The 27165-nt window shown below is 35.3% G+C and overlaps 1 protein-coding gene across 1 annotated transcript in view; it reads right to left on the bottom strand.

Moving 5' to 3' along the window:
- LOC125649416 (nuclear cap-binding protein subunit 1-like) overlaps window positions 1-25110 on the bottom strand; it is a 30675-nt gene extending 5565 nt beyond the window's left edge. Inside the window, exons 1-18 of the mRNA XM_056139200.1 lie at window positions 24942-25110; window positions 22283-22374; window positions 22099-22199; window positions 19081-19165; window positions 18035-18106; window positions 17779-17886; window positions 15515-15562; window positions 15155-15228; window positions 14353-14422; window positions 13763-13978; window positions 12329-12426; window positions 12140-12203; window positions 11463-11573; window positions 9457-9521; window positions 8978-9115; window positions 6736-6959; window positions 2784-2883; window positions 2473-2566 (exon numbers count right to left, since the gene is read on the bottom strand). Coding sequence (XP_055995175.1) covers window positions 2473-2566; window positions 2784-2883; window positions 6736-6959; window positions 8978-9115; window positions 9457-9521; window positions 11463-11573; window positions 12140-12203; window positions 12329-12426; window positions 13763-13978; window positions 14353-14422; window positions 15155-15228; window positions 15515-15562; window positions 17779-17886; window positions 18035-18106; window positions 19081-19165; window positions 22099-22199; window positions 22283-22374; window positions 24942-24981 — 1800 coding nt within the window. The 5' untranslated portion in view covers window positions 24982-25110. The remainder of the gene's footprint in view (window positions 1-2472; window positions 2567-2783; window positions 2884-6735; window positions 6960-8977; window positions 9116-9456; window positions 9522-11462; window positions 11574-12139; window positions 12204-12328; window positions 12427-13762; window positions 13979-14352; window positions 14423-15154; window positions 15229-15514; window positions 15563-17778; window positions 17887-18034; window positions 18107-19080; window positions 19166-22098; window positions 22200-22282; window positions 22375-24941) is intronic.
- Between the last annotated feature and the right edge of the window lie 2055 nt (window positions 25111-27165).

Here is a 27165-nt window from a genome sequence, read left to right as displayed (position 1 = left end):
TGCAGTAAACAAACAATATAGTATACCCTGTGTCAACACCTCTACACTCCTAACAGTATTAAATATTCCTACTTACATTTTGTGTCATTCATTTGTTGCAGCTACATCGACCCGAGGAAATAATCAGCACAAAACTTTCTATTTTTATTATTGATGTGATCATAGATTGCAGTTAGATCGTGCAATATTTGTATATATTTGATGTAGATAAAACTGTTTATTGTACTGAACTACCCGTAGAATGTTTAAAGGCTAATGCAGAAACGTACCAGATAAACAATTACATCTTTGCATTAAGGACAAATGTTACAAAAGTTTCAAATTTGGCAAGAGTAGTAAATATCAGTTTATTGACAATGTCTTTCATAAATATAGGCATAAAAATAGCTATATCAGTTTGACATTCTGACACGTACATACGGTACAATGTATATTATGTACAGTGTAGCATCGTTTGTTTTTTTTTATTTTTGAAAGTGGGGGGGGGGGGGGGGGTGTGTGTGTGTGTGTGTGTGTGTGTGTGTGTGTGTGTGTGACTTGTTTAAAACTCTTCTTGGCAAGCAATGCAAAATAATTATAATAAATTGTGCCCAAACTGGTAAATGCTAAATCATGAACACAGGGGAAGGGCTTTTCATTACCTGAAACTGCCTTATTTTTTATACTTGGGTTAAATTCATAACGACAAGCTCTGCTCTTATATTCGTCTCTCATTTAAAATTGTTTTTAACAAAAGCTCAAATGAACCTTTCGGCATTCACAGTGGATAATCCTGACATTTTGTACATCAAAATTAAATTTCTGATATAGTAAGAAAGTATCCTTCCACTCTTACACACACGTTCAATTTTCATTTTCGTCTTGCTATCAAGATTGGTCCTTTCACTTTGGTGTTCCGAATGACAATGAAAAGACTGAACGATGATCGAACGGTGAGCGCACGCTGAACGCTTTGTGAACGGTGAACGAACGGTGAGCGCACGCTGAACGCAAAACTGTGAACGGAGAGCACATGGTGAACGCATGCTGAACGAACGGTGAACGCACGGTGAGCGAACGAAAAAATGGTAAAGTAGAAAGTTTCAGGGACTGTACGAATATTCCTGCCGCGACTTAACTAAAATCCAAAATGATTGTCGAAGCTGAATCATCCAATAAAATTGAATATTGTTTTAATGTCCCTCTTGAGAATCTTTCACTCATATGGAGACATCACCATTGCTGGGAGGGATCTTTATCAAGCCACACCTGTTGTGACACGGCCCGGGGCCTCGGATTTTGCCTCTTACAAGCAAGGGGTATTGAGGCTCTATTCTATACCAGATCCCATAAGAACAACAAAAGTCGAGAGATCTATCCCTATCCCGACAAAACAAAATCAAAAGTATGGGATTATTAACTTCAAATTTCTAAAGATTTTAGACGTCTCCATATGAGTGAAAAATTCTCGAGAGAGAGAGAGAGAGAGAAGTTAAACAAGATACAATCAATCAGTCTTATGATTTTATTCTAATTATCTTAATATTTAGGGTAAAAAATAAAGTAAATTTAATATATTTATTCCATAAATTTCAAATGAATAAAATTCGATTATTTTTCGATTAATCAATCAAAAAGGTGCATCCAATTAATCCAATCATCGATTAATTATTTTTTCCCGATTGCCCATCACTAATCTGCACTATGTCAGAAAGCTTTCATGTAAATGTCAATTTCTTTTGCCCAATGGTTCTTGAGAAGAAGATTTTTAAAGATTGTTCCTATATATTTCTATGTAAAACTTTGATCCCCTATTATGGCCCCATCATACCCCCGGGGGCCATGATTTGAACAAACTTCAATCTGCATTATGTCAGAAAGCTTTCATGTAAATCTCAGCTTTTCTGGCTCAGTGGTTCTTGAGAAGAAGATTTTAAAGATTTTCCCTATAAATTTGTATGCAAAACTTTGATCTCCTATTGTGGCCCAGCTTTTCTGGCTCATTGGTTCTTGAGGAGAAATTTTTTAAAGGCTTTTCCTATATATTTGTATATAAAACTTTGATCCCCTATTGTGGCCCCATCTAACTCCCGGGGGCCATAATTTGAACAAACTTGAATCTGCACCATGTCGGGAAGTTTTCATGAAAATTTCAGCTTTTCTGGCCCAGTGGTTCTTGAGAAGAAGATTTTTAAATGACCCCACCCTATTTTTGCATTTCTGTGATTATCTCCCCTTTGAATGAGACATGGCCCTTAATTTGAACAAACTTGAAAGCTCTTTACCAAAGGATGCTTTTGGCCAAGTTTGGTTGAAATTGGCCCAGTGGTTCTGAAGAAGAAGTCGAAAATGTAAAAAGTTTACAGACAGACGGACAACAGATGATCATAATAGCTCATTTGAGCTTTCAGCTCAGGTGAGCTAAAAATACCAATGACAAGATAATCATTACTACATTATCTGCGACATCTTGTTCAACTCTATTCATGTTACCTGTTGATGCGAACTCCAGACTTCAAACATTGTACGGAGTAACCAGATTTGTCCCTCCTCTGTGTCTGCTAGAAGCTTTAAAATGTGATGAAATCTACAAAGCATGACAAATATGTTGCATAATCATTAACAGATGGTGCTTTCCACTCCCTTACATGTACATGTTGAAGGAAACATCTTCAAACTATCATCATTTTATGAACGATTCTGATGGCCAGAAAACTAATTCTGTCCACAAATATACCCTTGACTTTACAATTTTTAAGTCATATTTTCAATTTATACATACATGTGAACAAAACAATATTTACTTGGCTATGGCTGCAAATGAATGGCTGAATGACTTGTTGCCAAGGTGAAGTAAGACAGAGACAAAAACATCAATTCTGAGTGGGTGGTAGGTCGGGTCACCTGCAAATAAATAAATAATTGGCAAATTCAAATAAGACAACCCAAGCCTGGTCTTCAAAAATTGATTCAATTTTTCAAAATCAAGATCATTCTTGAATAGTGTTTAATACCATGTGCTCTGAAAGTACTTGAAGAAAAAAAAAGATAGCAAAACCTATATTTACAAAAAGTACCATAAATTTACATATATAAATAAAATTTCCTGCTTTCGAATGTTTTAACCTGACCAAGGATCCTCTATACATTAAGTAGAAATGATTTATGGACAACCAGAATCAAAGTACTTAAAGTACTCGTGGGAGTTGAACATTGTGGAAATTCAGTTAGAGAAGATAGTACTGGAAGGGTAGGGGAATAAATGACTGAATATTATCATGATTTTAGATACAAATCAACTGTTGTTGTTTTTCAAAGCGTTACAACAGCAAACATGGATAATGGAAGGCCCATGGGCCACAACGCTCCTCGAGTAACTGAAGTCGTGTTGTTGTTTTCTAGAATTTCACCCCTTTATATTCTCATGAAAAATGTGACCACATATTATGGCCCAAACTTTCAAATCAATATGGTTATCAATGCCTTGCAGTTATGAAGAAGTTTTTCCCCTGTATATATACATTCAAGTTTAATCCTAGTTATAGCTAATTCTAAGGATTCATTACTTGAAAAGTCCAATATGCTAAACTGTCACCTGAGTATACTACAGTCCTGTAGAGGATCAATGGAATGGTAAATAATTGTATAATAACTCAAAATAAATGAAATGCAAAAAAATTAAAAATTGTCGGGCATCGGAAATGCACAAGCCAAGTTGCGCAAGGAATGGGCATAGAGGGAACCGGCAGAAACGTTTTCAAGAATTATCAAGCAGGGAGCAAAATTTTGCGTACATAAATTTCAGCCGACTTAAATCCTTTGTGACCTTGACCTTTAACCCTTGACCAAAATCAATAGGCTTCTTTGTCTCATCAAGGGCGATAATCCATCTAAGTTTAATTGAGATCCTATAATTTGTTAAAAAATTATAGTGCAGAAAACAAAATTTTCTCCAAATTTCAGTCTATTTATAACCACTGTGACTTTGACCTTGTGACCCCAGAATCGATAGGCTTCTTGTCTTACTTAATCGATGTAAGTTTGATTGAGATCCTATAATTCGTTCAAGAGCTATGGTGCGGAAAACAAAATTTTCTCCAAATTTCAGTCTATTTATAGCCAGTGACCTTGACCTTTGACCTAGTGACCCCAGAATCGATAGGCTTTCTCATCTTACTGAGGGTGACAATCCATCTAAGTTTGAATGAGATCCTATAATTTGCTCAAGAGCTATGGTGCGGAAATGAAACGTTGATGCGTGCCCGCCCAAAGGTACTTCATCAGATCATAAGCCGAGTTCGACTTCATCGCAACTCCGCTAAAAATGAAACACTAGTCAAATAATGTTATTTGTTGCCAAGGTATTTGGGATATTATACTGTGGCTCAAACAGGGGGTGAATGAACCTGACAGTATGGAAAGCATATAGTGGAATCAGACTTGTGATGCTGGAAATCTATAGTGATTAATAAACTATACATGTACATGATCCATAACTATTTTTTTTTTCAGTTTGTGAGGGAGAATCCTCATGTCTCTTTCATCTGTAGACAATAAACAATGTGTTTTGACCAGAGCAATTTCCAATCCTGTTTGCAGCATAAATTCAACATTGTGGCAACTGGGTTAAACTTTGATAGTGAAGTAATACATGGCAGCACCTTATCCCATGCTCTTAAAATTTCTGTTTGACACACACTCATGACATTCACTCAAACATTACAGAGTGCAGCAAAATCCCATTGTAATAGGGGATTCAAAATGGATAACTGGTACAAAATATGGTACATACTATTCAAAAAGGATAATGAATTTGACATATTGATGTCTTGGAAAAGGAAATTCTGACATCGGGGCTCTAAGCATTTTCAAACATTGTCATTTGATAAAAGTGTTCTACATTTTTAAAAATAGAGATTAATATGTCTTTACATACATAGGTGAGAAAGTTTCCATTATTCCTAGCCGAGACATACCATGTATGCGCAAAAAATTCATAAACAAATATTACACTACTCACGTAGAAAATGTGGACCTTACCGTCATCAAGCGCAGCGAAACACGCCATTTCGAGATTATAGTCGACGAAAGCTCGGTAACAGTAATGAATAAGGTACACTCATTTTGTATCTATTTTGTTACTTTCTTTATTAAAAGGAACAGTTCTCTAATGTGTAACGTGCAATTACTACGTAATTCAATAACTTGAAGCATGAAGCAGTTTCACTTTGCCACCGGATATAAGAAATTTTATTTCGTATTCCGATCCCAATCGAAAGTTGTTGACTGGGAATGACGTGTTTTAATTCAATCTACATGTAATATATAAGCATTTTTTATATCACATTTAAAAAAAACCAAATATATACACATACACAATGTTGTAGAGTTATTTCTTGTAAATTTTCTGAGGTTTCGCACCATATTCGATATTTCGCGCCACGGTGTCAATAGGGCTTGTGTGCAGTTGTCGTTCGTTTCCCTATCAATGTTTATAGGTGACACTGCGCTACAAATGACAATTTTCAACCTTATCTTTTATTTTTCTATGTCTATCAGTATCAATTTGATCGAAATCTTGTATTCAAATTGATTTGAATACAATATCATTGCATTTATTTACATATCAATTATCAAAATTAGATTAATTCAGAAAAGTTACATGGATTATTTAATGGCGGATATTTATAAAAGTTTATGTTGATTTACCTAGGAGTAAATCAGCTGACACAGAACCCCTGCTGACGACCACTATACAAATCAATACAAATTACTGCGCAGAAAAGCGCGTGATGACCCAGGGAGATTGAACATAGTTCAACTCCCAAAAACAGTATCTTTAAAGTTAGGATAGAGAGTTCAGCCATGTCCATTGCAGGCTATTTCATTCATCCATTTTGGTGAACGTAAAATAACTATCAAGTCTGAAAAGTTTGTGATGTTTCTATATATGTAAAAATCATTTGATTGAGAAGACATCTTTATTTACACATGTATATAAGATCAGTGGATACAAAAACAAATTTGAAGATAACAATGTCTACATCGAGTTTTTTGTGGTGTAAATAAATCTTAAGTAGATAAAATATATAAACTTCATGAAAATTTATAGGGCAGCACTGAAGGGCATCAATTTTATCATCTAGTCAAAATGCACAAGTATGGATGCAGGGAAAATTTACCATAGTTATACTGTATGTTTCAGCAATTATAAAACTTCTACAAGCTACATGTATTTCACATATTTCCATTCATTTTATTTTAGTACCCACTGTCCTACAATAGCCAACAACTTCACTGGAAAAACAATATAATCACAGTATTATCCAAGGGTGGATCACTCTAAGCACAAAAAGCATCATGAAGCATATTCTATCCATCTTTTGTACATATTTCACCAATCTTTGTTTCCCACTGCAATTTTCAATCTATAAACTTCTCCCCATCTTATGCATAAATATTTTAATTTTTTCATCAAACAGTATTCATGCAGCATATAAAGATTTCTGGACTCACTCAACCTTTACTTTGATAAAATAATGCATTAATCGTGTATACCAGGGGATTTTGTCCAGATGCAATAAAAGACATTTTCATTTGGTATTCATACCATACTATCTATTACTACGTTCTGGTAATGAGAATAGAAATTCGTCCAGTTTTGAATTTGCCCAAGTATACCACATGGGCAAAACAGGTTAAAATAAAACTGGTGATAAAATTTCCTGGTATAAAGTGACCCCTTTCTTGACTCACTTTCCTCCTCACTGAGTGGGTTGGGGAGATCTTTGAGTAACACCATGGCTTCCTCGGGGGTACACTTAGACTTGATGGAGGAGATCAGCTGATGAGCCACCATGGTTCCTGGCATTGACCCTGCCCCCTCCTTCTCGTATTTGAATTCAGAGTGAGGTTTCATTGGAAGCAGGGCTTCAAAACTCTCAGGGACAGTTTCTACCATTCGCTGGTGGTAAGACAACCTACAACAGATAAAACAAAAAGTATTTGAGAACCACCTATTCAATGTTGCATACTGGTTTATATAGTACTTCATTAAAATCAATGTTACATACTGGTTTATATAGTATCAATCTGATTAAAACCAGATTCTGAGATCCGCTCACTTAGATCGCTACACTAGGATCTGACGTAACCCCAAATAGGGTCACGTCCGCATGACCTTTCGTTAAGCCAATCAAATTGACCCTGTCGATTTATACCAACGATAATTTTTTCTCCCATGAACCTTTGCGTCATTATTTACGTTAGAGATGCAATAAAAATGACTGCGCGTTTGACAGACGACTGCACACCTGTCAAAACATGCGATTTAAACAATGTCTGTATTCTCTGCGGGTTTTCTTTCATTCAAACGCTGAAAAATCCCGATGGAGTTCACAATTCAAGGAAAATGGCTGCGATTGTTTGGTTTGAAAGAAAACATATCTCAACTAGATGCGACGTCACAATGCACCGTTTACGTCGACTGGCGTTATATTCCTCGCGTTATTTAAGTAAACCATCTTGAAAACTATTCAAATCGTACCCGTCCCTATTCATACATAAATCGGAATTCACAATTAATTTAATTTGGGTATATTTCATATCGTACGTTTTGTTGTTTGAATGAACGGAATAGATTAGGCATTATTGCGAAAGTTTAAAATTTGTTATGCGAGAATATATACAATTTTACAGTGTGGAATAAACTTCGTGGCAGAGAGATTACAGCAGTTTGTTTACGAATTGCCAGGAACCGCCTAAATAGCCATCATTGTCTGTATGGCGCAATCTGACTGGCTGATATTTCTCATGAATATTCCAAGCGAAAGGTCATGCGGACATGACCTCCTATGGGGTTATGTCAGATCCTAGTGTAGTGATCTAAGTGAGCGGATCTTAGGATCTGGTTTTAATCAGATTGATATAGTACTTCATTAACATCAAGTGTTGCTGTGTTTCTGATAATTTGATAATTTATATTAAAAAAAAAAAGTGTGAGCATTGGATATTATTGCAACAAATGTTATCTTTTCTTTCTATTCTTCAATAGCTACATCGAAAAATGGAGCGACTTTAATAATAAACCTAACAACTTTTCATTATCCTCATCTCATTATTGAATCAGAATTTCCTGGGAATATGCACATCTACACATTGTGTCCTTATTAACTACAAAGTTTCACGAAATTCTGTTGAGCAGTCTCAGAGGAGTTGCACTGTCAAGAACAGGACAGACGGACTTGAAATTCTAAGTCTAAAAGGGGCATAACTCCAGAAAAATTATCAAATCAGATTTTCCTGTGAATATGCCCATCTTATTAACTACAAAATTTCACGAACTTCTGTTGAGCAGTCTCGGAGGAGTTTCGCTGACAAGAAAGGGACTGACAGACTAACTGGTCAAAAAATTATACCCACTGCAACTTTGTTGTGTGGGGTATAATAACACTCATGATACTTAGTACGATCGTAATCAACAGGACAGAAATATACTGCAAGTTTCTTGTGAATGATGTGTATAAACAAGCAGTGATAAACAAACTGAATGACCAGGAAATTTACGTCTTGCTGATACAGCCAACAAAGCAAGATTACAGGAAATACATGTGATTTATAGGAAATATATGTGATTTATAGGAAATATATGTGATTTATAGGAAATATATGTAATTGTGTGATTTATAGGAAATATGTGATTCATATGAAATACATGTGATTTACAGGAAAGATATGTGATTTATAGGAAATATGTGATTTATAGGAAATATATGTGATTTATAGGAAATATATGTGATTCATAGGAAATATGTGTGATTTATAGGAAATATATGCGATTTATAGGAAATGTATGTGATTTACAGGAAATGTATGTGATTTACAGAATTGTACTTGATTTACAGGAAATTCAAATATACATGTAAATAGATTTTAAAAGGGAATATAAATGATTTACAGTATAGAAAAAGTACATTATATGAGTTCTGTCTTCATTTACCTCAAAGCTTTCAGAAGCACCTCCTTGACAAATTTGGGTTTGGGTAATTCTGGGTCCATCTGACAACAGGTTGACCAGTCTTCCCAGCTCCACCTGAACTGGAAGTTGCTCAGGTGGTAGGCAAACCAGTTGGAGAACCTGTGTGAAAATTTTAATTTTAGTGTTACAGGGAATATGTACCATATACCATGGCATAAAAAAATTCCACTTCATGAGGAATACATCTGCCATGACAAAGGGCATAAAAAGAGCAAAGACACAAATACATGCAAGTGTACCAAGAGCTGGTGACTACAGTAAAACACACTTATTCGGAATTCACCCTTAGCAAAGTGATATTCATTCCTCTACGAGAGGAAAATAATGGAGATTTTATTTGATATAACAAAGTTTGTTTATAACAAACTGTTTTTTGCTGGCCCTTGAGATTCGCTATAACTGTGTTTTACTCTACAAATAATCTATACATATCTACAAACCTTTCCATACAGGCAACATTCATGGTGTCAATTCTCTCGTACAACATCTCGGTGGCTTGCGCTAACTAACAGGTTAAAGAAATAATCATAATGTGTTTGGCAAAAGATGCTAAAGGAAACGTAGAACTTACACAGGATTGTGATGTCCGTCTCAAAACGATATTTACACCGAGTAATTCAGTACCGCTAACACTGTCTTATACAGTCAAACCTGTCTAATCCAATATATTTACACCGAGTAATTCGGTACCGCTAACACTGTCTTATACAGTCAAACCTGTCTAATCCAATATATTTACACCGAGTAATTCGGTACCGCTAACACTGTCTTATACAGTCAAACCTGTCTAATCCAATATATTTACACCGAGTAATTCGGTACCGCTAACACTGTCTTATACAGTCAAACCTGTCTAATCCAATATATTTACACCGAGTAATTCGGTACCGCTAACACTGTCTTATACAGTCAAACCTGTCTAATCCAATATATTTACACCGAGTAATTCGGTACCGCTAACACTGTCTTATACAGTCAAACCTGTCTAATCCAATATATTTACACCGAGTAATTCGGTACCGCTAACACTGTCTTATACAGTCAAACCTGTCTAATCCAATATATTTACACCGAGTAATTCGGTACCGCTATCACTGTCTTATACAGTCAAACCTGTCTAATCCAATATATTTACACCGAGTAATTCGGTACCGCTAACACTGTCTTATACAGTCAAACCTGTCTAATCCAATATATTTACACCGAGTAATTCGGTACCGCTAACACTGTCTTATACAGTCAAACCTGTCTAATCCAATATATTTACACCGAGTAATTCAGTACCGCTAACACTGTCTTATACAGTCAAACCTGTCTAATCCAATATATTTACACCGAGTAATTCAGTACCGCTAACACTGTCTTATACAGTCAAACCTGTCTAATCCAATATATTTACACCGAGTAATTCAGTACCGCTAACACTGTCTTATACAGTCAAACCTGTCTAATCCAATATATTTACACCGAGTAATTCAGTACCGCTAACACTGTCTTATACAGTCAAACCTGTCTAATCCAATATATTTACACCGAGTAATTCAGTACCGCTAACACTGTCTTATACAGTCAAACCTGTCTAATCCAATATATTTACACCGAGTAATTCAGTACCGCTAACACTGTCTTATACAGTCAAACCTGTCTAATCCAATATATTTACACCGAGTAATTCAGTACCGCTAACACTGTCTTATACAGTCAAACCTGTCTAATCCAATATATTTACACCGAGTAATTCAGTACCGCTAACACTGTCTTATACAGTCAAACCTGTCTAATCCAATATATTTACACCGAGTAATTCAGTACCGCTAACACTGTCTTATACAGTCAAACCTGTCTAATCCAATATATTTACACCGAGTAATTCAGTACCGCTAACACTGTCTTATACAGTCAAACCTGTCTAATCCAATATATTTACACCGAGTAATTCAGTACCGCTAACACTGTCTTATACAGTCAAACCTGTCTAATCCAATATATTTACACCGAGTAATTCAGTACCGCTAACACTGTCTTATACAGTCAAACCTGTCTAATCCAATATATTTACACCGAGTAATTCAGTACCGCTAACACTGTCTTATACAGTCAAACCTGTCTAATCCAATATATTTACACCGAGTAATTCAGTACCGCTAACACTGTCTTATACAGTCAAACCTGTCTAATCCAATATATTTACACCGAGTAATTCAGTACCGCTAACACTGTCTTATACAGTCAAACCTGTCTAATCCAATATATTTACACCGAGTAATTCAGTACTGCTATACACTGTCTTATACAGTCAAACCTGTCTAATCCAATATATCCAGTACACTCAGAAAGATAAAGTTTGTGCTGAATATTAGGATATCAGATGGCAAAGTATAAAGAACAGAGATAAAACAATATAAAAGAAACTGAAGGTTGGAAAACATGTATGTATTAAGGATACGACTTGTGGCATGGACCCAGGCTGTAGTTTACAAAGCTCTATCAGTAATGATCCGTAGAAAATCTCCAGGTATGGGGGTCTTGGCAGCAGAAACAGCTGTGAAAACATCACCTATAACAGAAAACATAATTAAAACAAAATCAGAGAATACACGAATCAACACTTCATGAAAGTCACGTCCCTTGTCCACCAGCTTGAAGTGAAAAAAAAAAATTGTATTTCCATATGTTGCCCATTGTAATTTTTTTAGCTGTAGCTTTGACATTTGTTATTTTTCCAGTAATTGCTGTCAACTACAATACCACCCCAGGGTGCGGCAACCCATAAACCTACACATGAAAACCATAAACCTACACATGAAAACCTACACATGAAAACCATAAACCTACACATGAAAACTAACAGGTATGGTTCACAGTTGTAACTTCTCACCATTGGTAGGGCAAAGAAGAAAAACTTGGTTTTTCACTGATTGACCCATTCAGGGACATAACTCGCAGTGAAGTGTGACCCATTCAGGGACATAACTCGTAGTGAAGTGTGACCCATTCAGGGACATAACTCGCAGTGAAGTGTGACCCATTCAGGGACATAACTCGCAGTGAAGTGTTGATATGGGTAATGATCTCAGGATATATATAATGAATTTATTTTTGGTCAGAAGTTATAGATCTTACCTCCACTATCATGTAATTCAGGGGGATCTTGTTTTTGGATGGAAAACTTAGTAATGCTGCAGCACTGAAAAAAATAAAAATATTGTAAGACATTCTCATTTACACCCGCAGGCTCTGAATTCTAGAGCAGTTCTACAGTGTTAATGTTTTCTATAATGTCCATGTACAGCATGTATGCAATCCATTTACCAATCTTTACGCTCCACGAAGTTTGTACAAAGAATCCTGTCGATCTGTTCCTCTATTAGGTATCTCTCTATGGAGTGGCTCCCTGGCAACACGGGGCCCTATAAAAATAGTTCACAGACTGTTTATAAAACCGTATCTTAACACTCACCTATACAACACGGGGCCCTATAAAAGTAGTTCACAGACTGTTTATAAAACCGTATCTTAACATTCATCTATACAACACGGGGCCCTATAAAAGTAGTTCACAGACTGTTTATAAAACCGTTTCTTAACATTCATCTATACAACACGGGGCCCTATAAAAATAGTTCACAGACTGTTTAAAAAACTGTATCTTAACATTCATCTATACAACACGGGGCCCTATAAAAGTAGTTCACAGACTGTTTATAAAACCGTATCTTAACATTCATCTATACAACACGGGGCCCTATAAAAGTAGTTCACAGACTGTTTATAAAACCGTATCTTAACATTCATCTATACAACACGGGGCCCTATAAAAGTAGTTCACAGACTGTTTATAAAACCGTTTCTTAACATTCATCTATACAACACGGGGCCCTATAAAAATAGTTCACAGACTGTTTAAAAAACTGTATCTTAACATTCATCTATACAACACGGGGCCCTATAAAAGTAGTTCACAGACTGTTTATAAAACCGTTTCTTAACATTCATCTATACAACACGGGGCCCTATAAAAGTAGTTCACAGACTGTTTATAAAACCGTATCTTAACATTCATCTATACAACACGGGGCCCTATAAAAGTAGTTCACAGACTGTTTATAAAACCGTTTCTTAACATTCACCTATACAACACGGGGCCCTATAAAAATAGTTCACAGACTGTTTATAAAACCGTATCTTGACATTCACCTATACAACATGAACACATACTGTAGCAGCCTTAATATGTACAAAGAAATTTTGCAAGAAGCATCACTCAATAGATGAAATTACTTGCTTTTATTTTTCTGTTCTAAAATACATGTAAAATTGTTGACTAACAGGCCATTCGTGATTTCATGTTCTCGTGATCTGACATTTACGAGTCATTTCGAGATATCAAGTTCTCGCTAAAAATGTGGAATCTACAGCCAAGTAATTATTTGCTGAACTCTACTCATTTCATTCACAATACATAAGAAACTGAATACTGTGAACTAACTTTTTCGCAACGACTTTACTTCCCAATTTAACAGTGATAAACTAATAATTTTGTTGTGACCGAGATATTCTTAAATGAATACAAGAGGCATGACAGACTGATTCAAGGCAAGAAATATCCACAAGGACAGAATACTTGTGAACTTCACAGAAATTTTCGCACACAAATAAAAATTGGTTTATAGAATAATACACCAAATGTAAAAGTTACGAAATTAATACACACATTTACGATCTATACTACTTCTCCGTCCCTACCTCTGGTACGTCTGTATAATCGAAAATCCTGAAGACCACCTTGGGGAGAGGATAGGTGTTTTCCTCATTGTGTGAGGGTGGGATTATCTGGGGGAGGGTGTGTTGGAGTGCCTCACACAACACTCCATCAAAGGCCAGGTACGGTCTCGTGATCTGCTTCTCGGACCACTTGTTGGCCTTGAGATTCTTAATCTGGGCCCAGAGGCAGTCTAAATACTGGAAGAGCATAAATCTATTTCAGTTACGCTTACCAAATGTACTAATATTACCATTACCTATCAGCAAATGAATGTAAATCAGAACTACTGACAAAACAAAATATCCAGAGATTTTGATGGGTTGATCTGATCTCTACACTGTTTTCTTTTGATTATAAAAAAAAAAGTGATGATTTGTGGAATTGGACAATACTAGTTCACAACAGAAAATCTCGCAAATCTTCACTTCATAATATAACATGTATACCTGTACACAGAATTCTGCAATATCATTTGCTGGAATGAACACTGTAAACAAAAGTGACAATTTCAAATTTAACATGTGATAAGAATAACTTGAACTTACAATAAAGCTTTGTACAGATCACTTACCTCCTCCTGGGGGTGAGGAAAATCAGATGTCCACACTCTCAGAGCTGGGACATGAATCTTCTGTCTTTTACTACAAAAGACCACAATCCATATCAAACTATAGTATGCTGGTGGAAGTCATTAGTACTGCATTGAATATAGTGTGTTTATCTAACTTCACTAGTCCTGTTTGGAGTTTTGATAAGGTGCACTGCCAGTGAGATCCAAAACAAAGCTTTTATAAACAGTCTGGATGAAGCTGGCATTGAACTCCTACTAATTTACCGCTGAACTGTAACTCTCCGGAATAAGAGGCCCACAGGCCACATCACTCACCTGTACCTCTCTGGAACAAGAGGCTCACAGGCCACATCACTCACCTGTACCTCTCTGGAATAAGAGGCTCACAGGCCACATCACTCACCTGTACCTCTCTGGAACAAGAGGCCCACAGGCCACATCACTCACCTGTACCTCTCTGGAACAAGAGGCCCACAGGGCATATCACTCACCTGAGCACTTGCATTTTCCAAAGTAAAACATTAAACTCATCTTCACTTGGAACCATATCAGGTTATTTACATACACTTTTGTATAACTTAGACACATTTAAAAAAAAGAAAGAAGATTTTAGAGATTTTCACTGCATACATAATTTCCTGTAGAAATTAAGAATTTGTACTCTGACCATGCCCCTTTTGTACTTTTCACGTGGTATGGGACAACCAGTTCATATCGATCTAACCTTAAGATTTTTTTTTTCATCAACTGGTGTTACTAAACTGAAGTAATTATCAATATTTGACAAGAGTTTGTTACTAACCTTATGTAATTATCAATGGTTGATAAGAGTTTGTTAAACTCAGCTTCTTTCTTTTCGTGTAACTCTTTTGCAACCTACAACAAAGAAAATAATTACACAGATGCTTACCTCCCCCTTTGAGCTTGTACAGCAAGGTACATAATTTTACTAAGTTAATGGAAGAAGTACATATATAGGGATTCTAAAAGATGTGTGTATATTACAATATTTGTTTTAGTAAAGGAAAAAAAAATCTGAAGTAAAAATGCCACTCTTCAAAATATATGCTCAATCTGCAACTTGATTTATCTACTGATGGTTTTGAGATGAATATTTTCTATAGAATTTCATCTCCCATCTGCTCATCATTCCCATACTTACCCAGGGCAGGGCAGAGAGCACTGCATACACATACCAATCAGAGCGCACCTGTAAACATTACAAAAGGATCAACCAATCAGAATGCTCCTATAAACATCACATCAGAATCATGTTATATAACAATTAGAGCACACATGTAAACAGCAAACCAAAATACGGTTAATCACTAATCAGAGTGCAACTGTGAACATAAAAAGAGAATCATATTTTTTTTACTAATAAGATGATCCTCTTATCCTTACCCCCACTTTTAAATTATGACACAAGTGCACGTCACAATGACATGAGTTCACACGTCACAATGACATGAGTTCACACGTCACAATAACACGAGTGTACAAGTCACAATGACATGAGTTCACAAGTCACAATAACATGAGTGTACAAGTCACAATGACATGAGTGTACAAGTCACAATGACACGAGTGTACAAGTCACAATGACATGAGTTCACACGTCACAATGACATGAGTTCACACGTCACAATAACATGAGTGTACAAGTCACAATGACATGAGTTCACACGTCACAATAACACGAGTGTACACGTCACAATGACATGAGTGTACAAGTCACAATAACACGAGTGTACACGTCACAATGACATGAGTGTACAAGTCACAATGACATGAGTACACACATCACAATGACATGAGTGTACAAGTCACAATAACATGAGTGTACAAGTCACAATGACATGAGTTCACAAGTCACAATAACATGAGTTCACACGTCACAATGACATGAGTTCACACGTCACAATAACATGAGTGTACAAGTCACAATGACATGAGTTCACAAGTCACAATGACACGAGTGTACAAGTCACAATGACATGAGTGTACAAGTCACAATAACACGAGTGTACACGTCACAATGACATGAGTGTACACGTCACAATGACATGAGTACACACATCACAATGACATGAGTGTACAAGTCACAATAACATGAGTGTACAAGTCACAATAACATGAGTTCACACGTCACAATAACATGAGTGTACAAGTCACAATGACATGAGTTCACAAGTCACAATAACATGAGTGTACAAGTCACAATGACATGAGTTCACACGTCACAATAACACGAGTGTACACGTCACAATGACACGAGTGTACAAGTCACAATGACATGAGTTCACATGTCACAATATAAAAGCGGAGGGTAAGAGTCAGAGGAATCTCGGATTACTAATTCAGAGTGCACCTGTAAACACTGAAACAATCATAAGCTATGTTTTACAGTAATAATAGTGAGCCATTCCACTTAACATACAACACAGGGCTTCACATTCACTTTGTTAGCAAAGTAGTTCAAAGGACCAGTGACTTGAAATTTTTCTACTAATGCACAATTCTCAACAGTCTGGTCTGCTCCAACCTGCTGAAGGGAGGGAGGGGGGGGGGGGGGGCGTGTCCAGGGGGCTTCTCTCACAAAATTTTGAAAATGGAGTCTAAGCAAAATCCTGCAGTTCTGACAAAATTTTACTAAATCAAATTTTTAAGCACCCTTTTTACTCATTCTTCCATCAAACTAATGTATAGTGAACCAAAAATCTGCCACATGGCATCCTTCCCTTTCTAATGACTTTGATGTAGATTGCATGCTTGACTTACTGTGTTTATTCATCTAATTCTAAGTGCTGTAATGTCACTTTTAGCGAACAACTTGTTACATGATCCTCAACAGAAACTTGGTTTTGCAGATCTATTGTCAGGTAAGAGTGAATGAAGTGAAATTTGCATGTGCAGGTAGTCTGACCCACATCTTACAGGGAAGCATGAATGAAGTGAAATTTGCATGTGCAGGTAGTCTGCCTCGCAACATCTTACAGGGAAGTGTGACTGTGATTACTCTACCCCATTGGTTCAAAAGATATTACCAAGGTTAAAGTTTATAATAAGTAAATCAAACTCCAAGGTCACTAGATCAAAAGTCTTGATACCAAGAGAAAGACTTGATCAGGCATCTAAATGTGAATTATCAAATCTTGATCCCCCATGGATCAAAAGATATAGTTAAGGTTAAAGTCTTGGTACCAAAAGAAAGGCCTGGTCACGAAGCATATCTTTCTGAACTATCACAATCTAACTCCCTTGGTTCAAAAGAAGTAGCCCAGGTTTAAGTTTTTTCCTTAAAGTATGACGCTGACACCGTGGTCATTACAATGGCTCTCCAGACAAACGTCTTGGTGAGCTGGAAAAAAAGAGAAAGAAAAGCAAACAAGTTTTAGCAAATTTTGAGACATAACCAGTTCTCACCTGAGGGATGTTGTCCTCCAGCGTCACCTCCACAAAATTATCAAACATCGACAACAAGGAGCCAGCCACAATCACATGGCAGTTCACACAATCTGCTATGAATCGAACCTGTGGAAGATGGGGAAAGCAGGTTATCTTCCTTAAAAGCTATATATTTACAACAAAATCACAACACAATATCAGCATTAAAATGATCAAAGAGAAAAAAGTCTCAATGTTAAATATGATAAAATCTAAATTTATCTAATACACTTACAATCAACTTGGCATTGTCATATTCCCCTGTCTTCAGTGCCTCCTTCAGATTTCTAACAAGCATTTCTACAAACTGAAACCAAAAGTAACATAAGACAACTCTGAAAAATCTCGAGAAAGAATCACTATTCTTAACTGTATTCTTACAAAATGTCCACTCCTCACAGAATGCTGAGGTCGTTTCCAATATAACTTACTCTGTTGCTAAAGGGGAATTCTTTTCTAAAATTTCTTTAGATTTGATAAATAAAAAACAAACAAAACGATATAAGATGTACAGTAGCAAGGACTATATTATCAAAAGATTAACGCTTGTACTGACTACAACTTATTAACAAAACACTGACAATGCTGTTATAACAAGTTATCTGTGGAACATTGCACTACAAATGCTGGCCAATACAACTCTCAAGTCCCTCTGAATCTTTTGTAGATGTAAAAAACAAATGTAAAACGAACAACTGGACAAGTGTAAATGCCTATAATGTTGCCCAATCAGACAAGTGAATATTTCTCATTATGATATTCTGTTATATCATTCACCCCCCACCCTCTTTTTCTGATATTTTCTGCGACAGATCAACAATCATAACTATTGCACCAGTTGTCATGCATCACAAAATATCAGAATGTGAAAAAATTTGACAGTCCTAGAGATTGGGCTCATTTTTTTTTTCTATGACAACCTGGATATATGTATTTACAGATTACTACAGTCAATATAGATCAATTCAAAACAATGACAAAATAGAGGCCAAACTTCTTTCCAGAATATTGTTAATTTGAAATTCACCCTAACAATGACAATTTTCCAAAAAGTAAGTGAATCACGACCACAAGTGCTATGACTATGGCAGATTGTAGAATACTTGTATATGTGCACGTCAAAGTGATTGTTAAAACACCATCGGGCATTTATAATCTAAGAAATGGACTCCTGGTCTGCACACCATACACAATCTATAGCAATGCACCTTACAATACTTACATTGTACCTGCACTAATCTACCATCAGTACATAGACTACCTGCACCGTGTGGTCCTTACCTCTCCTCCGCAGTTGTAGTTCTTGGCATTCAGGAGTCCAATCAGAGTACTGTACACAGCCATCTTCTCGGGCAACTTAACTACACTGAAACAGTATACAAAGGTTCAGTCAATTTGTCAGATCTGGATAGTGGTTTAGGGGATATATAAAACCTGTTGTACCTAATACAGTAAAAGTAGAATTTTTGGCGAGGCACAAATTTAGCAATTTTCCCTTAAAAAATGGGTTTGTATATTTTTAGCGAATTTATGATTTCAAAAAAGATAACTATTACCTACAATGCGGAATAAATTGTTAGCGATATTCAATTAATTTAAACTATATTTTATTCACAAAGTGAATGGGATCGGGCAGCAGGCATAGCCTATTTAAGCCCTCTCCCTAAGCGATATTCAATGTTAGCGATCTCAACACCCACTCTAATAATGCCAAAATAAAATCCTCGCTAAAAATTCTCCTTATACGGTATTAGAATTTAAGCATCAGGGCTAGCCAGGAAAAAGCTAAAATACTATAAAAGCTTTAGAAAACCTGTATGCATTACCAAATGCTGCTTGATGCAAAAATGAGCCGGACCACACAATTTCCAAATTGTCCAAATAAAATATTACTACACATATGTAAATAATGAAAACTCATATGTTGCATGCTTAAAATGGTGGTTACAAGTGGCCAACCCAACAAAACCAGTTCTTTACTTAAGAAATAAAGTTCACATTTTCAGTCGCAGGATAACCTCCGAGGTCGAGAAATGTTGTTTTGAATTATAAAAGCCGAGGCATTATAGCTGATGCTTATATATTTCAAACAACATTTCAAGACCAAGGAGGTTATCCTGCATCATCCACGGAAGTAAGAACTTTATTTCTATTCTACTAAGAAATATACAGACGATCATTTACCTACAGCATTGCATTTGATCACTTTGTAACGTTATGACAGTTTCCAAAACGGACTAGGCCTACATGCTTTTTACTGACAAAAAAGGGAGAGATGATAGGGTATACTAGATCTATTCTGAAAAAAAATTCTCAAGTTTTTAGTTTGTTGATAGGTTAAATTAACTGCTTTGAATACACAGTCCAACAAGAGGCCCATGGGCCACATCACTCACCTGAGTCACCTTGGCCCATATCTAAAGATTTTCCACATATATTTTATGTAAAACTTTGGACCCTATTGTGGTGCCTAATGGTTCTTGAAAAGAAGATTTTTAAAGATTTTCCCTATATAAATATATATATAGGATGGGGCCACAATAGGGAATCAAAGTTTTACATACAAATGTATGTAAAACTTTGATCCCCTATTGTAGCCCCATCCTACCCCCTGGGGTCATGATTTTAACAAACTTGAATCTGCACTATGTCAGGATGCTTCCACATAAATATAAACTTTTCTGGTCCAGTGGTTCTTGAGAAGAATTTTAAATGACCCCATCCTATTTTTGCGATTATCTCCCCTTTGAACAAACTTGAAAGCCCTTCACCCAAAGATGCTTTTTGTCAAGTTTGGTTGAAATTGGCCCAGTAGTTCTGAAGAAGAAGATAAAAATATGAAATTACGCCAATGCCAGAACAATGCACAAATGATCAGAAAAGTTCACTGGAGCTATAAAAAAAGATTCACACATACGTGGAAGAGAGTTAAAGGACACATCAAATGTTTCTAAACTTTTTAATTTTTTCAGCAAAATCAATTCATTTCATGCATAAAACTACTTTACATGTGTTTTAAATGAAACAGTTTGCGTAGTTTTCGAGTTTGAAAGCGATGAAATTCAAATCTTGCGATATGCATATTTTCTTCGATATTTTACGCGCCATTATCTGTGATGTCATATACGACCTTAAGCGAGAAGATTTGAAAACAGTTGTTAGCCATTTCATAAACAGATTAGATTTAATCGACAAACAAACAATTATCACATTAACGGATTGTAAATAACACTGCATTAGGGTGTTTTGTGCTGTTTAAGGGTGTACTTGCTGTCAGTAGAGAGGATTTGGACTAGTTGTCAATGATACTTAATCGTATCATAATTTAGACCTATCTATCTTCTCCAAAAATAAATTTAATAATAATTGCACTGTTTATTTTAGAAAAGCAACAATGCTAATTACAGTTGTTTACAGAAATGGCATTACCAAATAGTGTTTAGACAGTGATCCCATGTAAACATTATTTACTCGCAAATGCAGATTTCATACTTGCTTTCCTCGCTACATTTGGGTCGCTATTTGTATGCACTGGTGGCTAAAAGATATGAAATTACGCCAATGCCAGAACAATGCACAAATGATCGGAAAAGTTCACTGGAGCTATAAAAAAAATTACACATACACAGGAAATTTGACAACATCCAAATAAATGGTATCCATGGTAGATAAATTAGGCCCCTAAAACCCGAGTTTTTAAAAATATCTAACACTACTTTTACTACAAGTTGATCGACGAAGGTCGCATGACGTCACTGTACCACGTGACTACCTATCTAATTAACTAGGCCTTTTGACATCGGGGCTTAGATTTAAGTCCGTATTATGGCTAATTATCGCAATACTTCAGCGAATGAACTATTACAATTAATTTCTATAAGCATAAGGAAGACAAAATGCATATAATTCTGCATACTTTGAAAACATGAGATGTGTCCTTTAACTTGTCTGTGCATTGCAGCCATTGTCATGTTCGTTTACAAGTGTACCAATACACGACGTCTAGTCAGACCAACATGCACATGGCAGTGTTTACATTTCAATCCTATAGATTTATTCCTAATGTGCAAGTGAGATATGTATTAATTTTCTCATAAATGAATAAGTTATTATGTAAGGTATATCACAAAATAATGACCACGGCATTCCTTTGATCTTTGCAATAACCATGGTAGAATACATTGTAACACATAAATGGTCAATTCCTGACACCCTACATCTTCTGAAATACAGGAAAACTGAATTATCTTTATATATTTGTATTGTACATGTATTGGTGTCATGTACTACACTGCTCACCAGGAACACAGGATCCTCATGATCTTGGTTTTGTAATTCCCAAGGTCTGCCTCTAGTACACTAGCTAGCCCCTCCAAGTTACTCTCCAGCGATGAGGTACTCTAAAACATTACAAAACTTAGACATAGCTTTGGTTATCTCATCATTTAGTAAATCACATGTTTATAGATTTCTTTAAACATACCTTTTCGCCTACTCTGGTTATCAGAGACTCCAACCTTTCCTCTATGTCAATATTTTCTGATCCTCGTCTGCGCTTTCTTGCAGAATGTCCCACTAAAACATAGTTTCTTTCTTTTGATAGAATTCAATTACATTATTTTCTTAGTTATAAACATTTCATAGAAAGAATGATCACAGTAATATTATAAATATCACTTAATCACACAGTTGTTTCATATTTACATGTTTTAATGGTTTAGTATGTTCCAATGTTAGGAAATGGTCATATTAATTGATTACAATATTACACATTTCAACAAAATCCATATCAGTTGTTCATATTATTTAGGTACAGCACAATTTTTTAAAACTTACTTTAATAGCTATGTTTAAACCTACTGCAAATAGCTTTGTTTATTAATTGGTATTTTTATGTATCGCGATACTCTGCATATCAATAAAAACTAGAAAAAAGGGATTTCAAATTTATTCAGTTCAAAACAAAACAGGAAAAATATCACTTGATTCAGTTAGTTACTTGACTAGAATAAAGTAATTTTATATCAAAATGCTCCAAAAACTTCACAAATTCGATATTTCTTACACCGTTCTTCCTTTCGTAAACTCGCAAGACAAATCTCTCCCATACCCCTGACTTGCCCCACGTCAGTTTTGTTAATGTTATGTAGTCTGCCATGTTTTTTTCTTTCTATTTTTATTTCCTGCTAGGTGGACTAAAAATACCCGAATTGTGATGTTCAGATATTTTTGGAAAATAATATGATGGGTATTTTCATTTAATAGACATGTGTATCGCTCCGTATATCGCCAAGATGAGTATCACAAATCCACAATGCATTGATGGATCGTCCCAACTCTAATCAAGACATCACCAACTTCAAGTGAATCTCCACATTTACTTTTGCATGGCACAGAGTTCCATAGCACTGTGGGTTCTTTAATGTGTAGAAGCCTGCCATGACAAATCACCTCCCTTTTAATAGGTCAAATCCAAAGAGACCCATCATAATATTACTTTGAACCTTAGACTGCTATGTGACCACTCAGACTGATATGTCAAATGATATGGATTTTAGGCTAGCATGTATTATTCGATTTATCATATACTGCACTTTTCATGATCATATTTTTCATATGAATGGGATAGTATTTTTTTTATGTTTGTTTTTCTTTAATTTGATATGGAGTCTGAAAGCTGATTTCCTAAAATAATATTCTTGTTATCACATGCGGGTTACGTTTTTGTATATTAAAGACAGATCAAGGAATATTTGATGCATTATATACTTTTCTATGGTAAAAACCTTGATACAATGATCTACTCTTGTAAAAACTCGTACAATGAATGGTAAATATCTGTCGTGAGACATTGATTAATCTGGTACATGTAAAAACTTCAATATATCAATCATAATTAACTATGGTAAAAACTGTCATTGAAACATTGATTTACAATTGTAAAAACATTGATACGAGCAAATTCGCAATTTCTGGCTTGATATATGCATTTTTGCACACCAGTCTGATAGATCTATCTATCATATGTGATATGGACTTTAGGACCGGTCGTTTATAATTCAGCTATTATGACGTCACCCATATCATGCAGTGCAGAATCTGCATAATTATTACTAAGTAATAGAGGGCGAAGCCCTCTCACGGCCCGAAGGGCTCTCCCTATAGGTAACACGTATATACATGTTTAAAAGGAAAATAATGAAAAATTAAACCATACCTATGGAACTTGAAAAGTTTGGTACCAATGGCGTCGATTCGAATATTAGCGCGTGGACATGTATTCCTCCATTTTGAATCTCGTCTACCCTAGTTCACGTCGTTCTGAGATGTTACACATAAAATCCGTAAAAGCATGTAAATCTTATTTTCTTAATCATATATAATTACTCCATGATTAACGCCATGTTTTTAGTTGTGGTTCAAACGCTATGTTTGTAAATTTGCTAAATAACGACGCTGAATATGATGTCACAATGTACTGTTTTCATCAATTGCGTTATATTTCCTGCGTTCAATATATAGGCGGATCAAATGTCCAAAATTAGGATGCTTTGATACAGCTCCGTTCGCGTGCTAACTTCGGGTTGTTCTTGTCCTGTTTTGGATATAGCTACTAATGCCAAAACTTTTTTGCTTCGCCCTCAAACACGGTCACGCCGTAAAACATATTATAATAAATACATATATGCCCAACATTTGGAATACCTTCAAACACTTATTAAAGCCCCATAGCACTTCTTGCAAAAACTATTTAATGAATGTTTGAAGGTATGTCTCAACACAAGACAGAGGTGTCTTTTTCTTTATTAAAATTTTGTGGTGACGAGGTAAAACTACCTCAGTCATGAGCAGAAAAAGGTTGAAATATGGTTGGATCTTGGCTCCCAGCTCCAATGGAGCTACAATTCTGTAGCTACATTTACTCAATAAGGAAAAACTGAATATAACGTAAATGCATTTGAACAAAATGTACGATTCTATAGCATTTAACAATATGAAAACGTCTAAATGTCATGACGAGATACAGAAATTTATATTCAAAATGTTTTGGAAATATAGTCTCACACTCACAACCCGGTTCCAATTTTGAGAAATATATCTAGAGAAAAACAATGGTTACAGTGATTTAGAATTATAATTACCATCTTCCTCGTCACTTGAATCTCTTCGACGACGAGACATTCTACAATGGACGTCTAAAATCTGTTTAAAATCCTGGAAAACCTAAAGAACGGACACAACAACGCTTTCCCCAATCTATTTGGTTTTGGTATTCTTGGGATGTCGATCCCGATCATTCCTCTGTCAGATAAGTCGGACCAAAACAAAGTCGGACTACGATAAAATCGGACCATGTAACAGAGTCGGACTATTACAAAGTAAAATAAGGTTTATTTAAAATATTGAAAGTAACACACACACACACACACACACACACACACACACACACACACACACACACACACACACACACACACACACACACACCTATATTCAATTCAATTCAATTCAATTATTTATTGATTCACCAAGCATGTTGGCATACAATCATGTTACACAATATGAGATATATAATGGCAATAAACTAATTACTAACAGTTCATTTACATATATGTAAATACAAGTATATATTTGATATGTACCTGTGATATTAGACTATGTATGCAATATAGTATTGCATATTACATAAATTAAATGTAGTTATAGCACTCTACTTTTGGTGCGCAATTCAAAACATTCATGTAAAAATTCACAAAACCTTCTAGCATGAACTACATTGACAGGATTGCATAGTACTTTACAATGGTTTTCCTTTGATATATCATCGTCTGAATTGTAGATGTTCAAAGGGTAATATTTCTTTCTTATATCTTTATACATGAAGCAGTCATATAAAAAATGTAACTCATCTTCAACAGTAGTTTTACAAAACTGACAAAAACGACATTCTTTTGGAATACATGGTTTTGAATATCTACCAGTTTCAATTTCTAAAGGGTGGGCAGATATTCTTAGTTTTGTTAATCTAGAGCGTACTACTTTCGCAATTGGAAATTTCAAATAGTCTTGTAATTCATAGTTCTTTCTAATTTTACTGTAAAATAGCAATTTTCCACGTTTAGAGAATTCAGTATGTTAATATTATCAATATAGTAAGTCTTCAAGTAATTGTAAAATGTGCTTTTATCAATATCCAATGATGGAAGATTTAGCTTATTTCTTAACTTTATTAATTGTCCTTGCCAATTTTCCTGTATGCCAGTATTATAAAGGTTATCATCTTCCAGTTTAGCAGCCATAAGTATTGGATTTTTGATACCATTTTCATCATCATAGTTTTTTATATATATAATCCAAATAGAAAGAGTTGATATCACACAGTCAAAATAATTCAATAAAAAAAGCAGGAAAATATACAGTTCCAAAATATATTTAAATCACTAGCGCTTTCTGGATTTTAACATCCATCCTCAGGTGAATACAAATTTTAAATGTTAAAATCCAGAAAGCGCTAGTGATTTAAATATATTTTGGAACTGTATATTTTCCTGCTTTTTTTATTGAATTATATATATATATATATATATATATATATATATATATATATATATATATATATATATATAAAGAAATAGAATAAACAGTACACAAAGTTAAAATTTGAACTTTGTGTACTGTTTATTCTATTTCTTTTAATATCTTAAACTGGACACTGTGATTTTTTAAAAACACAATTTGGATAATATATATATATATATATATATATATATATATATATATATATATATATAAAGCACGGAAATAGCAATGAACTCTTTTAGACATAACTGCCCTAAGTGAAGACATATTTAATATAAAGCACAGAAAATTTCACTTTATTTGGATATCCACTTCCGGGTAGGGGCGGAAGTGGGTATCCGAATAAAGTGAAATTTTCTGTGCTTTATGTGTGTGTGTGTGTGTGTGTGTGTGTGATTTAAATATAAATCATTTTAAAACGTTTTGTTAATGTTTTAACAGTTGGAATTTATTGGAAATTATAATTGATGAAAGGTGAAGATAACGAACAGTGATCAATCTCATAACTCCTATTTATAAGCAATACAAAATAGATGGTTAGGCAAACACGGACCCCTGAACACACCAGAGGTTGGATCAGGTGCCTGGGGGGGGGGGGGGGGGTAAGCATCTCCTGTCGACCGGTCACACACCCCGTGAGCCCTATATCCTGATCAGGTAAACGGAGTTGTCCGTAGTCAAAATCAGTGTGCCAAAAACCGCCTAACAATCTGTATGAAATACATCAGACAGCATTTGACCCAATGATAGGTTGTATTGACGAACCAAATCGTTATAACGACCATA

This window comes from Ostrea edulis, chromosome 5 (assembly GCF_947568905.1).
Source record: "Ostrea edulis chromosome 5, xbOstEdul1.1, whole genome shotgun sequence".
NCBI classification, from domain to species: Eukaryota; Metazoa; Mollusca; class Bivalvia; order Ostreida; family Ostreidae; genus Ostrea; species Ostrea edulis.
Note: the sequence above shows the minus strand (reverse complement) of the source record. Positions and strands in the feature narration are given on the sequence as shown.